This window comes from Fundulus heteroclitus, chromosome 9 (assembly GCF_011125445.2).
Source record: "Fundulus heteroclitus isolate FHET01 chromosome 9, MU-UCD_Fhet_4.1, whole genome shotgun sequence".
Lineage (NCBI taxonomy): Eukaryota > Metazoa > Chordata > Actinopteri > Cyprinodontiformes > Fundulidae > Fundulus > Fundulus heteroclitus.
In genome coordinates, this window is record NC_046369.1 from 9,164,532 (window position 1) to 9,181,806 (window position 17,275).

The 17,275-nt window shown below is 42.3% G+C and overlaps 1 protein-coding gene across 2 annotated transcripts in view; it reads right to left on the reverse strand.

Moving 5' to 3' along the window:
- The window catches only part of crb1 (crumbs cell polarity complex component 1), a 38,276-nt gene that overhangs the window by 15,560 nt on the left and 5,441 nt on the right, over positions 1 to 17,275 (reverse strand). Inside the window, exons 3-10 of one of the 2 annotated variants that reach the window (XM_012853609.3) lie at positions 16,317 to 16,512; positions 16,089 to 16,228; positions 15,832 to 16,014; positions 11,367 to 12,317; positions 8,815 to 9,371; positions 6,269 to 6,434; positions 4,077 to 5,037; positions 978 to 1,022 (exon numbers count right to left, since the gene is read on the reverse strand). In XM_012853609.3, coding sequence (XP_012709063.2) covers positions 978 to 1,022; positions 4,077 to 5,037; positions 6,269 to 6,434; positions 8,815 to 9,371; positions 11,367 to 12,317; positions 15,832 to 16,014; positions 16,089 to 16,228; positions 16,317 to 16,512 — 3,199 coding nt within the window. Of the gene's footprint in view, positions 1 to 977; positions 1,023 to 4,076; positions 5,038 to 6,268; positions 6,435 to 8,814; positions 9,372 to 11,366; positions 12,318 to 14,216; positions 14,377 to 15,831; positions 16,015 to 16,088; positions 16,229 to 16,316; positions 16,513 to 17,275 lie in introns of those variants that run through there. The other variant, XM_021311166.2, reaches the window with a different exon arrangement.

Below are 17,275 nucleotides of genomic sequence, written 5' to 3' on the forward strand. Positions count from 1 at the left end.
TGGAGATTTATCTTGAAGAGGTTTGGACAGTAATCAGATCAGTAATTAAAGTAAACAAAGATAAATAGACAGGCTTAGATCAGCTCAATAACAAAATCTATAATCTTAGGGCTTTTCACATTAGAAAGGAGTCTTTAAAGCAAAGTAGTGTTTAAAACTAGCAGTTTCAGTGCCTTATTTTCAGCCTCCTAACCCCCTTGAATTACATTCAATTTAAGAACAGCTGATCTAGTTTAGGAGTCAAGAACTCAAAAACCAAGTACTGACACCTAAAATGTCAACGCTCTGACTTTGTACATCAGAGATAAGTCTGTCTTTTGAATATAAGTCAATAACAAACACATTTAATCTTTTAAGAAAAGGAATTAGCAATAATAAGTAGAAACGTCAAACATTTTTTACCGAACTGTTTCATCTTTTTATGCAATACTTAAATGGAAAAGCAATAGATAAATGCAAATTTCAGACTTTTCAGGACTTTGGAATATTCCGGTTTTAGATCTTGAGTCGCATTATTACGGCTGACTGGTTTAGCCGCGCGCCGTTTCCACAAAAAGAAAATAAATGCAGCATAATAAGATTATTGACCAGCATATTGTCACATCCAAAGTGCAGGAATCAACAAGCAAACAATCTCTCAACAACCTTCTGTTTGCAACGTGAAAGTCACTCCACAGTGAATATAAAAATAGGCACTTATCTCTGAAAAAGGTACATTTTTGTTTGGGGAGTCTTCTGTTTGGATGGTTGGGAACATTTTGAACAACAGCTGTCACTCATTTGAAAGAGCGGCTGGCTCATTTTGACAACAAACATAGTCAGAGGGAGTGTTAATATTTGCTTTTCTTGGCATTTTGTTGCACACAGCTGAACAAAAGAACAGGATGTGCTGTGCATGACATGTGAGAGACAAATATCTAACAGGAAACAAACACCTGGGAACGCTGGAGAAATAAATAAATAAAAATAAAACTCACACTTTTCTGACAACGATGTACCAAGGAGGTTCTTCCACGCGTTCACTGCAGAGCAACAGAAAGAGGGGGGGGGGGGATTTGAAAGGAGGAAGAAAGAAGCACAAACAAGTGAGACAAACAAAAGGAAAGTCATTTTGATGAAAACTATACAGCGAAGATGTTCCCAGTAAAGGGAGATTGCTTCACTTGCTGCTTTCTTAGCGAGACACTTGCAACGATTTCATCCGTGCAAAAGAGGCAAAAAAGGCAGGAGGCTGTGTGTTTACGGGATAAATGTTTGGAGGCGTTCCCCCGCTGGTTCTCAGAGGCAAACTGTAGATGACAGGGAGAGAGAAACTGGCGCCCAACCAGAGAGACTGAGGCCTTTTCTGGCTGACACTAGAATAGAAACGCAGCTTCTGAGACGCTCACTGCAACCGCGGTTGAAGTGCTGAACAGAGGCAGAGACGTGGAGACATTTACAGTGAAGGATTTTGTTTTTGTGTTGTGCTGCGGTCCCTTGGCTGCGCGATTTTGGAGCATTTATTTGTGTATTTTGTGTTTACTAAGTAAGGTTTTAGTTCTGTTTTTTTTTTTTTTTTTTTGAAGACATCTTTGGCACATTGAACATATTTTTAAAAGGGAGAATGTTTTTCGTCTGATTATCCTCGTTTTTCACAGACTTTATACACACAAGGAAAATGGTGTTGAAACCAGATATTTACATACCCTGCATAAAAAGAGGCATGATCTTTATTTCTTATCGTCTGTAAATAAATGCAACAAAACTTTTAGGTCAGCTGGGATTAATACACAAAATATGTATGAATGTTATAAATGTCAAACAATAGGCAAGAGAGGTTTTTTTGAGTATTTTATTACTTCAATCGAAGTCAGAAGTTTGAGTACGTTAAGATTGTGGTGCCTTTTAACGTTATGGGAAAGCCCAAATGATAATTTCGTGCTTTATTTGCAGTCTGCGTTAAACTGAGACACAAAAGTAGATGAGTTTTAAGGCAAAAACTCAAACACACTACTTTCCTTGTGACATCATGAAGAAGAAAAAAAATCAAGAGAAATGCCGCGATCTTTTAAGACAGATTTTTGTCAAAATCAACCCCAGAACAATAACAACATTTCTTGTGAAGATGCTGCTGAAGTTAGGAGAGTCAATATTCAGAGTGAAACAAGTCCTGCAGCAACATGGACAAAAACGCCACTCAGCAATGAAGAAGCAACTCGAAACGTAACAAAACCCCAGGTTGCAGTTTGCAAACGTGCTCAGAGACAAAAAAAACAACAATTTTGAGATATGCCGTTTGGTCAAAGGGAGCTAAAAGAAATTTGTCCATACTGACTGTTGTTACACGGTGAAGAGAAAGAGGGCAGCTCGTAAGCCTGAGGATGATACTGTGAAACACTGGTTGGCTGCATGAAGTTGTGCATGATTTGATTCAGCAGCGATTGGTCCACGTCAGCATATAGATGGAATCATGAGAAATACGTTATGTGGAAATACTGCAGCAATATCTCGAGACATCCGTGGCCATAGAACCTGAGAATGCTCCCACAGCACAGCGTTTTCACATCTATAGCTTTTTTATTTTGGTCTGAAACGGTCGATGAGGTTAACTTTTTAACTATTGTTAGTTGTTAACTTTTTATTTTCTGATGGTTCAGTTTCTTTTCACACAGAGAAAACTCAGAGCGAAGCAAAGACACTCGAGAACGTTCAGTTTACTGGGTCAGACGTGCCTGGGGGAAGGAGAGCCAGATGTAAACGCAGGAAGCAGAATGTATTCCCCCTTTATTAGCACGCTTCTGGGAATTAGCTCAGTCAAAATTCTCATGCCAAAACATATTTCCAAAGCGACGTTCCTAAATGTTACATAGGGTTCCGAGCGGCCTTTGTTTTTCTCTACTGCATCCTAAAATGCAACAAATATCTAAATACAGGAAGTGCATCGCATACCCGTTTGCTGTGTCAGATCGAGGTGGAATGAGGCGCACTCCTTAAACGAGCTGATCTACATTTCATTGACCGCGTCCTCCAAACAGTCTTGGTACGGTTGCTGCGTTCACATCCAAACAAATGAACCGCACAGAGAGGTGACCAGAACCAGAGTTTGTTTTAAACATAATAAACACCTCATGTGTGACGGTACCCTTAGCTACAAATTGGTTTAATGACAACATTTCATGTTTTTTTAGGCTACGTTCACACTGCAGGTCTTAATGCTCAAATCCGATTTTTTTTGCGAAATCGGATTTTTTTGCCTGGTCGTTCACATTTCCAAATATATGTGACTTGTATGTGATCTCCTGTGTGAACTGAATTCATACAACTTAAGTGTCCCGCATGCGTAGTTTGAGGATGCGATGACGTCACACGTAGCAAGCGTCCTCAGTGTTTGTGGAAATAAACATGGATTATAATGCTGCCGCGTATTTTGCGATCTTTAATTTCTTTTCTAACCGGAGCTTTCTCTCCATTGACTGCTCTCCTCATTGTTGTCCGCTATGGGTGTCGTCTTTCTTTCCTCTTCTGCATAGCAGGACGCAGAATTGTGACGTTTGTTGAGTATCTGTTACGTACAGGTCGGATAAATGCGACCCAGCCGTACAGACACAGGTCACATTTGAAAAAATCCGATCTGTGTTGTTCAGACTGCCATAAAAAGATCAGATCCGGGTCGCATATGGGAAAACAAATCGGAATTGGGTCACTTCAGGCTGCAGTGTGAACGTAGCCTTAGAGCAGCAATCACAAAGTGATTGGTCTTAGTCGCATGGCCAGTTTGTGGGCGGAGCTGAAATCTACTGTGTGTGAGCAAGTTGGCCTGTAAACCTGACCCAGTTAAGTCGGTTCTGTCAGGAGATATGGGCCAAAAAACTACCGTAGAAGTATTTCATCCAGTTCATCCAGTTTAAAAGGCATCTGAATAATAAAAAGTGTTAAAATTTTTTAAAACATTTGTTTTTTAAAAGATTTCTCTCTGATTTCTCTTGCCTTTTAAGCATGTGGAAACAAAACGGACCTAAAACAGGAAGTATTTAGTCGGACAGTGGCGGTGTAGTTAATCATGAGTTCTGCCTTAGCTGCAGAACACCTGCACCTACCTGCAAAAAGGTCCGGTGAAGTTCTCGGCACAAAAGCAGGCGTACTTTTCCGGCCCGTGCAGACAGGTGGCTCCGTTGGCACACAGGTGGTTCTCACACACATCCAGCTCTTCCTCACAGTCCGCCCCGGTGTAGCCGAACTCGCAGGTGCACCGATAGGCGAGCCCGTCGACGGTGCAGTTGCCGTGCACACAGGGGCCCGAAGCGCAGGTGTCTATCAGGACGTCGCAGCGTCTGCCGGCCCAGCCCTCGGCGCAGGTGCAGTTGTAGGCGTTGAAAAGGTCCTGGCACTGGCCGTCGTTGAGGCAGGGGCTGGGCTCACACACCGGCGCCCCTCTGCAGCCGGGCAGGGCAGGCTTCGGTGACGCTTGAACGAACTGCTCCTCCTGCAGCCGCGGGAGGTTCACCTCCGCAGGTCTGAAGTAAGGCAGAGCAATGCCGCCCAGCTCCACCGTGCCCAGACAACCAGCCAGGGACCAGCCGGCGAAAGGAGCCAGGCCACCCAGGTAGATGTCCACCCCTTCCCTGAGGAAGTTCAGGTTGCTGCCCTGGCCTCTGGAGATGCTGGCTTCCTCGATTTCGTCATCAAGCACCAAAGTCCAACGAGAGGACTGAGCCCACGGTGCCGTCATTAGCAGATGGGCCGTGTGCCACTCGCCGTCAGTGATCCTCTTCCTGCTGCTGAGGCTCACCGTCGACACGCCTTCCTCTCTCTTCTCATCTTTGTCCTCCTCCTCCACGCCGCGGAGGCCTCTGGAGGAGCTCTGAAGCTCCATGAAGAGGACTCCGTCCTGAACAGAAACCGTGACGAAGGAGGAGCCTTTCTCCGCATGCAGGATGGCGGCGTTCAGCTTCCGCGTGCGGAGGGTTAGCGACAGGCTGGTGATGTTCCGGGAAATGTGGCCGTTTCCCCGAAAGGCCATCACTGTGCTGTCGTTGAGGAAAGTTGCATTGGAGTAACCTGGAGGAAAAAAAGGGAAATGCTGCAGGAGATACTCACAACCCTGTTAAAATGCCAGGTTTTGTGACTTTAAACAAACTAGGCCATGATAAAAAAAAAACGTTCTCCACATAAATGCTACAGCTATGATGCTAAGTCAAATAAAATCTATGTTTAAATCTATTTGAATTAAATGAATAAATATTCAGGTTGTATAAGTGTTGCCACCTTCAGGTGTAAAAGTGCGGAAAGCCGGAGTTCTTTTAAATCAAGATTAAAAACACATTTGATTAAAATTTCCTTTGACTGTTCTAGTTAAACTGTTCTACTGTTTTTAATGTTCTTTTTTGTTTCTACATTCTATCCCTACTTGCTTTTATTCTGATTTATTTTCCTATATTTTAATCATGTAAAGCACTTTGCATTGTCTCTGTACAGAATTGTGCTATATACATAAATTTGCCTTGCCTTGCCTTAAAACTTTACCTTTAGACTCAATTTCAACACGTGCGCCGTCACGTCACAACGTCCAAAAACTTAACATCTTTCTTTATCATGACCTTTATAGCAGACGTCTCAATATGTTGGAGCACCATCTCTAAGTTACCCCGCAGCATCACACTGCCACCATCATTTTCACAAAAATGTTTTCGGCCTGTTCTTGGGCCCACAGATGGTAAAACAAACGCTAAAAGTCACTGTATGGTTTTAAAATTTCTAATCAGATCTGAGTTTTACAGCCCGTCTTTAATTTGCTTACTTTACTGTGTTTGAATTATTTAAACATCCCTAAATGAAGGCGCTGTAACCTTATAAATAACTCAGTTGTGCAGTTTTCCTGCACCAATATAAAAAATAATAAAGATGGTGCATATCAATGGAAATCGGGTTACTTAAAAGACAGAGAGGCACTAATCCCTCTGAGAAAAAGGATAAAGTAGCTTTGGATCAATCCTGCTTTACGGATTGGATACGGAACACCGCGAGGAAAGATTGAGGCCAGCGTCTAAATTAAAACTGTTCTGACAATCAGTAAAATAGAAGCAAGTTAAGGATGTAACCAGTAAATCCTAGAACAAGGTCATCAATTAGATAACATACCGTAGATTTACCTTCTATTGGAGGTAAACAACTTTCGCTTTCAGGCAACACAAGCTTATTTTTTTTTTAGGCATGGCAAAGAAAACCTGCCCTTTACTTCAACGTTCACCGTAAGCCATGTCAGCTCTGCAGGTGTGTTGCAGTCACTTACACTCGTATCCCTGCGGCAGCATCTTGCACTCTGCAGCGGCGGGGCACGGCGCCAGCTCGCACCACTTCACCTCCTCACAGCGCCGCCCTGCTGTGCTGCTGGGGCAGGTGCAGGTGAAGTCGTCCCACTCCGAGAAGCAAATGCCCCCGTTTAGGCAGGGATTCCTCTGTGAACGGCAAACACACGTTAGTATGTTGACTCAAGGGTTCTCTATATATTTCTTTCATTATTATTAATTTAATTTAATAATTTGTTTTCAAATACTGTGGATTGCAGAAACTCTTTATGCCCCAGCAGTAAAGTAAGGAACGTAAGGGGGAAACGGCTTGCCTCATTCATTTCTATGGGACTGAATTGTTTCAAAAAGCATTAGTAGTAAAAAAGAGTATATATTTTTGATATTTGTATGAGCACTAAAGTTGTAGATCTAACAAGGTGCCAAAAACATGCATACACTATAAACAAACTTTATTGTTTTACTGTGTGACAATAAATCAGACTAGACTTTATTCAGTAGGACCTAAACGGCAGAGTAACAAGAGCAAGACTTTTTAAGATTCCCTTCAAATTTAGAGGTTTTACAAACATTTCATTAATATGTGACAGAACTGCTGTTTAAACTCGGTCAGGAATTGTCGTTTTTGTCCTTTTATTGATTCTGCAGCAGAATTAGAGTCATTGTTCATTTAGAAGACCCATTTTTTCCTTTTGCTTTAACTTACTGGCAGATGTCTTCAATATTTCTAAATTATGCTGTTTCCTCTCACATCTATTTTTTGAAAAGCGCCCGTCCCTCCTGCAGCAAAAAGCCCACAGCATAATGCAGCCACCTCCGTACTTCACAGTTGGGACAGCATTCTCAGGCCGCCCTCTTTCTCCTCCACATCTAACACTTAAGGACCAACACATTTTAGTTACACCAGACTAAAGGACAAAGGCGTTTGTCCCTGAGTGCATTTGTGTAAACTGGGGTTTTGTTGCTGTGCTTTTGAGTTTTCCAGGACACAATGAAACGGTGAGTTAAGGTGCTGCTGTAGAGTAAACCCACAAGTGTTTCTACAATTAACTCAGACGTCGTAAATTAATCAGGATCTTACAAATCCTTAAGATCATCATATCAGCTTTCCCAAATTATTTAAAGTGATCTTTGTGTATGTAAACTTCTGAATTTAAATAAATAAATAAATAAAATATAATCTCAAAAAAGTATCTCTTTATGTCCTTGAAGAAGTAATTTATGTAATCCTAACTGATTTAAACAGGAAAAGCTTAGTCTGATCTAATTCCCTCGCTGTGCTTTATAGAGAGATGCTATAGCAACTCTTATGCATGTTTTTGGCACCTTGTTAGATCTACAACTTTAGTGCTCATACAAATATCAAAAATATATACTCTTCTTTACTACTAATGCTTTTTGAAACAATTCAGTCCCATAGAAATGAATGAGACAAGCCGTTTCCCCCTTGCGTTCCTTACTTTACTGCTGGAGCATAAAGAGTTTCTGCAATCCACAGTTTTTGAAAATAAATTATTCCCCCTTCTTTAACTTTAATCATAATAAAAGCAACAACCCATAAATGTTATTAACTTTCAAATAACAACATCTGAAGAATGTGAGCCTTGTGCCTCTTCATTGAGGTGGATGGGATTTACGGTCATTAGCCGACCGCATCATTTTAGGTCACAGCAGCGATCAAGCTACTCTTAAAATAGCTTGCAGTGTTGCTGATTTTAACTAACATTCTTCGCCAGTAGATCTTCTTAACTTTTTCTAGTTGGATTGTGTCTCGAATGCAGATCTGCTGATGCTTTTAGCTCTAAAAGTACTTTTAACAGATCAGGTTCAGATCAGTCGGCCAATTTCAGCTTTTTCAGCAGTTTTATGCTTCAGTTTCAGCTTCTGCCAATTCATAGTGCATCTACTGTATTTCATCAACATTGCTTTAAACATATTTTCTCCTCTATATTTTGGTGTGCTTTATATTTTTGCTGCATATATGGATCTTTTTAGGTGTTACGTAGGATGTAAACTTAAGCATGTATTGATGTAGAACAGCTGTGCTCTGTGTGAACATCCGAGAAAGGTTTGAAAAAGACAGAAAGGCACTATAATCTGAAAGGAACAGATATCTTTAAAAAGAAAATTCAGGTTTAAAACCAAAATCATGGAAAGGACCGTCACAGTAAAAGGAATTCATTTGTCAAATGGACTTCATAAAGAAAGATGATGGCATTCAAAAAACACATAAACACCACAATGTTAGGGACGTCTGAATGTTAGAGTTCATGAAAATAATTGGAAAATATTATGATGGTATTACATTTTGAATATTTTAAAGTACTGTAAAATTGAATCACAGCAAATGTGAAAAAGATGGATGTAAAAGTATTAAGTAACAATGGATGCAGAGTTGCTGTAAAATTAATTACGAGGCAGATATCAGCGTTCCCCTTCTCTCTGCTCCTTTTCATTAAAGATGCATTGATTGGTTGAAGATCATTTTAAAGTTATTTTTGAATGAAACAAACTGAAACCGTTTGCTTACGCTGCAGGCGTTGTCTCCAGAGCACCCAGCTGTCACGTTTTCCATCAGCTCAGGAAGATACGACCCCACCGAAGTGTCCGGCCCGAAGAACTGCAGCCTCCTGTCGTTGATCCTCAAATCCTGGATGCAGCCTTTGAAGAATCCACCAAACTCAGATGTGGCTCTCTTCTCCGGCAGACCGCCGACGAAAACCCAGTCGCCTGCTCGGACGTCGACGGCCCTTACTTCGACGTCCCCTTGCTTCTGACCCGCTACATACAGCGACATCTGACCATCCAGCACCTCGACATGCACAAAGTGGACTTCTCCATCGTGAATCGCTCTCTGCGCCTTCAGGACCTCAGAGTTCTGGAGACGAAGCGTGACCCTGCCAGCCTCAAGCCACAGGCGCAGGTACAGGCTGCTGCTGTTGCTGCTGGCGAGCACCAGCAGGAGTCCGTTCTGCCTCCGTGTGCGCAGGAACAGCGAGATGGAGATGTTCTGACCCAGGTCATCGGTGACGCTGAAGGCCGCGAAGCTGTGCGAGTCCTCGTTGCCGAAGCGAGCTGGAACGTGCTCTGTAAAACGGATAAAGTCAGATTCTGGTCTGGAAGACATCATCATTATTGTTTCATTTTGAGATTGTGTGTTTTTATATGAGGGCACAGACACACAACATGACTATTGTCAAAGACACATAATGCATTATTTCTATGTCTCCAAAAAAAAAAGCATAATTTATTTAAGTTGTAAACAAAGATGTCTTTCCATGTGTGCTGAGCAAAGATTGGGTGCGTTGGGATTTCATGTGGTTGACTGCTACCATGTACACAGTTCACACACTGCAAAAACGGATCTAAAAATAAGAAAAATGTTCTTAAAATTAGTGTTTTTGTCCTAAATTTGAGCAGGTGAATAAGATTATCTGCCAATGGAATGAGTATTTTCACCCCTAAAATAAGATATTTATATATACTGCACTTGAAATAAGATGATGGAGATGAATTGTTCTTATTTCAAGTGTAAAAATCTTATTCCATTGGCAGATCATTTACCTGCTCAAATCAAGGACAGATACACTTATTTCAAGACAATATTACTTATTTTTAGTTCCGTTTTTGCAGTGCAGTTCAACGCCCCTGAGACAAAACCTCACCTACGTCTCTACCATCTGTGCACATCGAGACAGGGAATTTTTTTCCACGCTTTTCTTTACGAAATAGCTCAAGCTCAATCTGATTGGATGACGAGGTTAACCCAAACAGCTGGTTTGGAGTCTTGCCACAGATTCTCAGTTGGACTTTGGGCCATGCTAACACATGAACTGACTTTGATCTGAACCATTTAATTGCAGCTCTGACTATATGTTTAGTCGCTGGGTAAACAGTTCCTCCTACGTGAGCCACAAATCTCTGCAGCTCCTCCAGAGTTACCACGATCCTCTTGCCTGCTTCATTGATTGATGCGCTCCTTGGACGGCCGTGTCTTGGCAGGTCTGAAGTTTGTACTCTTTCAATTTCTGGATGATGTACTGAAAAGTGCTGCATTTACGTCGATATTAAAGGATGCAGACACATCTGAAGGCAATTGGTTGATTTGGATTTTATTTGGCAGCATCGGATTAAAGGGGGCACTACACTCCTTTCCCTTCCAGTTAGCAATCAAGCAATACCTTGGTGCTGGTTCCAGTCTCAGTGATTTACACGGTAGGTTGTGGTTGGGACAACAACAAAAGAAAAAAAAAAGGTTTAAAGAGTTCGCTCAGCATGCTGTCTTTTAAAAAAGATTCACGCTAGATTAGAGTTTCTGCACAGATAGACGTTTAAGGAGTAAATGCTGAGCTCGGGTCTCAAACAGAGGAAGGTTTAGTGCGGCACAAGCCCTCATGAAGCGCATTCAGTGTCAGCTGTCAGCACTTTCCGCTGTGGGTCGGTCATCTAATTAGATAGTGAAACCACTGAGGAAAAAAAAAACAGGCTTAGGCAGAGAGAGCGGGTCATGTAATACCTTACGTAAGCTTCAAAGTGTTTCTGTGTGGATGCTCCTAGTTTGTAGACATGTGCAAATCTGTTTACATCGGCAAACAAAGGATTTAGACTCATACAGGGGAGACAATAAAGGAATTTTTCATTCTACAGAGAAATGAATGAATAATCTGAAACCTACATATAAGATCTATGTAATTCTCTTTCTGCTGTGTTCAGCTTGTGAAACTGTTAAAAACTGCGAGACGTTTCCTTGCAGGATCTGATTATTTCCTAAATAGAAACCTTTGTATCCTTAATCCGGTACGTCGGATAAGAGGATCTGTGCCTCGGCCTCTTTGTTCTGGCTTTTGATTGGACTCGTCTGGCAAATTCTGTTACACAAAAGCAGCTAAGGGTGTTATTTAACTACCTATTTATGAACTTTGGTGCATTTGCTGTAACTTTTTCCGCCTCCATTCCTGAATAATCAGAACTGGAGGCTCATTTCAGCTTCAACATTTGACTGAAAAAAGTAGAAGAATGAAAAGGTAGAATTACGCAAAGCAAAAAAAAGAGCAATTTGCCGTTTTCCAGTTACAAACGTACCCTCCTCGCAGTCGTGCCCCTCGTAAGGCCTTGCACACTGGCACTGGTAGCTCTGCCACAGGTTTACACACCGGCCCCCGTTCTGGCACGGCTCGCCCCGGCAGCGGTCCCTGTGGCTGCAGCCGGGGGCCACGTTCACGGCGGAGTCGCTCAGCCATTCCCCGGGAACAACAAGCTGCCAGTCTACAAACACGTCGCGCATGCAGCCGATGAACGCAGGCGACGCCGGGAGTCTGCTGGACCCGCTCGGATGGTCGAGGGTCCCCCCGATAAAAGTGTTCTGAGGGGAGGTGCCCAGCCCCATCAGGGTGCTCTGGACCGGGGCCACTGCGTAGCATGGCCGGCTCCCACAGCCCCCAGCCTCACCCAGCAGTCGAAGGCTTAAATCCTCGTTTGAGAGCACAGCCTCCACCGTGTGCCACTCTCCGTCGGTGACGTTGCGTGGAAGCAGCAGGACCCGACTCTCTGCTTCAGATTCCTCCCTCCTCAGCGTCAGGCCCAGCTGGCCCCCCGCCAGCTCAAGCTGCAGCAGAAGCCCCCGGATGGTCCTCTGGAACAGCAACGCCGACGGCAGGACTGTCTTGAAGCTCAGCGTGATGTTGCAGGTCAGATCTGCGTTCAGCAGCGGGTTGTGGAGCAACAGGTAGCCTCGGCGCTCGAAGGAAAAGGTGGTCGGGGTGTTGCAGAGTGGTCCCGTGTGCCCGGGGCCGCAGGAACAGGTGTAACCATGAGTCCCGTCCAGCAGGAACGGAGAGCAGGAGCCCTGGTTGAGGCATTCGTGTCCTTCACAGCCGACTAGCTTCACGTCGCAGGTCGCTCCTCCGTAGAGGACGCCGTCCTGGCTCTGTGTGGGGCAGCGGCAGGCGAAGCCCCCGGCGAGGCTCTCACACCCACCCCCATTCTGGCAGGGACTGGAGTCACAGTGGTTTATCACCTGTTGGCAGCGGGAACCTGCCCACAGGAGAACACCATTTAAACACAGAACTGTCACTAAAACATCCATTTAATCTTCTCTGATGTAACTTTAAGTTCAGACATAGAATTTGCTGATATTCCTGGTCACCTCATATTTTTTATGCTGGTTTCTGTGCCTGTAATGAAGTAGAAACACGTTCATCTGGTCAAATTATCATCCATAAAAATCGTTTAGCTGACGTGGACAAAATTGTGGGTACCCCTCGGTTAATGAAAGAAAACCTGCAATGGTCACAGAAATACAAATCTGACAAAAGCAATGTTTTCCTGGGTGTTTTTAGGACACTGTCCTGTTGTAAGACCCATGACCTGCGACTGACTCTAAGCTTTCTGACACTAGGAAGCACATTTCTAGATGCTAGATGGAGCAAAGCAGCCCCACAGATAACAGAGCCGCCTCCATGTTTCACAGTAAGCACGGTGATCTGCCTTGGCAAAAAAGTTACAGTTTTGTCTCATCTGTCCACACTTCAAAAATGGAACTAAAAATAAGTAAGATTTTCTTAAAATAAGTGTATCTGTCCTTGATTTAAGCGGGTAAATTAGTTTATCTGCCAATGGAATAAGATTTTTTGCAGGAATAATCCATCTCCATCATCTTATTTCAAGTGCAGGATGTCTAAATATCTTATTTTAGGGGTCAAAATACTCATTCCATTGGCAGATAATCTTATTTACCTGCTCAAATCTAGGACAAAAACACAAATCTTAAGAACATTATACTTATTTTTAAGTTCGTTTTTTGCAGTGCAGGGGACATTCTGCTTTGTGGCTCGTCAACATGTAGTTTGGTAAATTCCAGTCTGGCTCTTTTTAGGATTTGTTTTTTTTTAACAATGGTGTTGGCTACAGTCCCATGAATCTTAAATTTCTTAATATTATAAACGTTAATCACAGGAACATCAGGCTGCTTGGAGATGGTCTTATAGTCGTTACCTTAAACATGCTTGTCTATCACTTTCTTTCTGATCTCCTGAGACAAGTCTTTCCTTCCTCTGGTCCATATTGAGCGTGGCACACACCATGTCAGCAAACAGCACAGTGACTACCTGTAGCACCATATCTAGCCCCACTAACTGATTACAGGATCATAGACGCCTATGGTGCTAACTACACTGCAAAAATAGAGCTAAAAATAAGAAAAATATTTATTGAAATTAGAGTATTTTTCTTTGATTTGAGCAGGTAAATAAGATGATTTGCCAATGGAATAAGATTTTTACACTTAAAACAGGGACCATTCATCTCCATCATCTTATTTCAAGTGCAGTATATCTAATTATCTTATTTTAGGGATAAAGATACTCATTCCATTGGCAAATAACCTTATTTACCTGCTCAAATCCAGGGGAAATACATTAATTTCAAGAAAATTTGACTTATTTTTAGTTCTCTTATTGCAGTGTAGTGGACACACCTTGATTTACACTTTTCTAGGGTTATCATAATTTTTGTCCAGGCCTTTTTCATGAGTTTATTTTTTTTAAATCATTCTGTTAAAGCATGGTTGAAAAGAAACGTCTGACTTTCATCTGTTCATTTTCATAGAATTTTTATTTACTATTACTTTTGTCAGATTCAGCTTATTTCTTTTTTTTTTCCATTAAAACGAGTGTGTATATCCTCTTAACCAGGCATTTAGACAGAGCTGATACGAATCACTAGTTGAATTCAGTGTTAAATTAATAAAAACAAATCAAATAAGGAAATAAAAATGATCAAGAAAAAAAAAAACATTTTAAATCTGAATCTGACCGTTAAGCATTAAATTAACTGTTTTAATTAACCAGAGATTAATGATGAGAGAAAAAAAAACATCAGGTGACCGACTGTTATGCAATGGCATTACTCGCATAAATAAAAACACTTAATTACCTGTCCCAAGCAATAAAATCCACAAAATCCATGGTGCAGGCGCCAACATCATGCCAAGACGTTTCCCCACAGAACTGACCCAAACCCGTATGACTTCATATTAGTTTGCGTTTGTGTCCCGGCGGAGCTGTGCTGCCCGTGTAGCCGTGCGCTCTGAAGCATGTGGCGCTGAACATGTTCAGTCAGGAGACCAGCAAAGCCAGATCCCCGGGGGGGATTAGGCTAATGCTATTTGGCCACCTTACTGAGTCAGAGCCGCCGCGACCGGCGGAGAGTCACTTTTTAGAACACAATTATCAGCGGGCAGCCGCTCACGGTCCGACCAACGCTGGTGCGCAGGCAGGAATAATGTGAGGATTTCACAGCTGAGATGTTCAGTTTTACTGCGTATGAGTTCATGTAAAAACTTAGAGGATTACATGTTACAATCTAAAATATGCATTTCTCAGCATCATTACTGACTCCCCTCCACCATGTTTGGCTTAATGTACCTAGATAGTTGTTCAGTGGAAAGTATTCACACCCCTGGATCTTTATAAGATTTGTTGCCTTTGAGCTGTGCACTTGATGTGACGGACCATCACTAAATAGATCATAAATAAAAAAAATGTTTTTTAAAATCTTTAACATATAAAAATCTGTAGGGCATCTGGATTTTTATCACGCCCTCTTTACACCAAGACCTCTAAAAAAATCCTGTGCAATTAGCCGCCTTCAAAACTCCTCCAATTAGAGTTGAGCTGCATTTAGCTACCATACTAGCACATTTTTGCCCATTCTTTGTTATAAAATAGCCCGAACTCAGTCAGATTGGATCCTGTTTTTTAATAAATGTTCAATTCTTGCAACAGATTCTCATTTGTATTAAGTTCTGGACCAGTATCTTCAAACACATGAATATTAATCTAACCCAATTCACTGTAGGCCTCAGATACACTGCAAAAATGAAACTAAAAATAAGTCAAATGTTCTTAAAATGTGTGTATTTTTCCTTGATTTGAGCAGGTCAATAAGATCATGTGCCAATAGAATAAGATTTTTGCAGTTAAAATAGGAACAATTCATCTTCATCATCTTATTTCAAGTGCAGGATGTCTAATTATCTTATTTTAGGGGTCAAAATACTCATTCCATTGGCAGATAATCTTATTTACCTGCTCAAATCTAGGACAAAAAACACAAATTTTAAGAACGTTTTACTTATTTTTAGATACGTTTTTGCAGTGTAGGCTGTAGATCCGTCTCCAACCAGCATGATGCTTCCACCACCACCTTTTATCAGGGTTAAGGTGCGTTTATGGCAATGTGCCGTATCAGTTCTCTGCCACCTTTTTGGCACATAAGCCAATAAAGTTCAGTTTTGGTCACCGCTGAGTAGAACACATGAAGCCAAACATTGGCAGTGTCCCTCGGACATGACAAACTACACATGGAACTGTTATAGCTTCATCTCCCTGATGGCGTTCTTCTTGCCACTCCTCCATAAAGACCACGTTTGTTGGGGATGTTGCTGATAATCAGGCAGCTGATTATCAACATCAGCTGCCTGCGAGCTAAAGACTAAAAACCTGGTTTCAATGTGAAGCATTCATTCCTCACATTAGAAACGACCCACCTGTTGTTCCTGGAGGACAGACGCAGGTGTAGCCTGCAACAAATCTGTGGTCGTAGGGTTCAGGCAGCAGAGACTTGATGTCATAAAAATCCAGCCATGCCCTCTCGATGCAGCGGCCGCCATGCATGCACGGACTGCTGCTGCACTGGTTGAGGTCTATCTCACAGTTACGCCCCTCAAACCCTGAAATGAGGCGATTAGGGACATGATGAGATCAAGATAAAAAAAGAAAAACACAAAATAGATGTTTTACTCACCCGGCCAGCATTCACAGGTGTAGTTACCCTGGTTGTCCTTGCAGATGGCGCTGTTGAAGCAGGGTTCAGAGTCGCATGGTGCCAGCGGTGCCTCACAGTGTGGGCCGGTGAACTTGGTGTGTGAGCAGTCACAGCTGTATCTGAGGCAATCACACATGTTTTTTTTTCGGCGTCACGTTAACAAACACGTTTTCTCAACAGTTCCTTCTGCTGCATTTCACCACTTACTCGTTCACCCCGTCCACACACAGGGCCCCGTTTTGGCACGGCTCCTCCTGGCAGTCGTCGGTGTTGATTTCGCATCGGTCTCCTTGGAAACCAGCGTGGCAGACGCAGCGAAAGCCTCCGGCGTGGTCGACACAAGTGCCGTGGTGGAGACAAGGCTGTGGCTGACACTGATCGGTCTGGATCTCACAAGTGGTCCCTGTGAACATCATCAAAGCCACACAGATGTCAGGGGCCAGGTGAGCCCAGCTGCACGGGGCTGAGGGCAGAGGGGGAGACGGGAGCGAAGCTTTCAGGCCGGCTGAACGTTGTCGTGGGGCTTCTCTTTCATGTGGCAGCAAAGCTTTTCCTCCGTGCAGCTGGCCTGAACTTTTAATACAAACAGCGCCTTGTATGCAGTAACCTAGCTCTATCTGAGCACTTACCTGCAGGAAAAAAAACAAAAAAAACCGAGAAAGATCTGAATGATTGTGTTTGTAGCAGTGAGAGTAGATTGCCTTTTTCACATCTTGTCACGTTATAACAAAAGCTTCAGTGTATTTTATTCGGGTTTTTATGGTTTAGCGAAAACAAAAGGATAATATAATTATAAAGTGGAATAAAAAGGATTATTTTTTACAAGTAAAAATGTCAAAAGTATGCCATGCATTTGTATTTTCATTGTAGAACCGCCTTTTCTTCACTGCAAAAAGGGAACAAAGTAAGTAAAACTTTCTTGAAATTAGTATATTTTTCCTTGATTTGAGGAGCAAAATAAGACTATTTGCCAATGGAATAAGATTTTTGCACTTAAAATAGGAACAATTCATCTCGAAAATAAGATAATTAGATATCCTGCACTTGAAATAAGATGATGGAGATAAATTGTTCCTATTTTAAATGCAAAAATCTTATTCCATTGGCAAATAGTCTTATGTACCTGCTCTAATCAAGGAAAAATACAATGATTTCAGGAAAGTTTC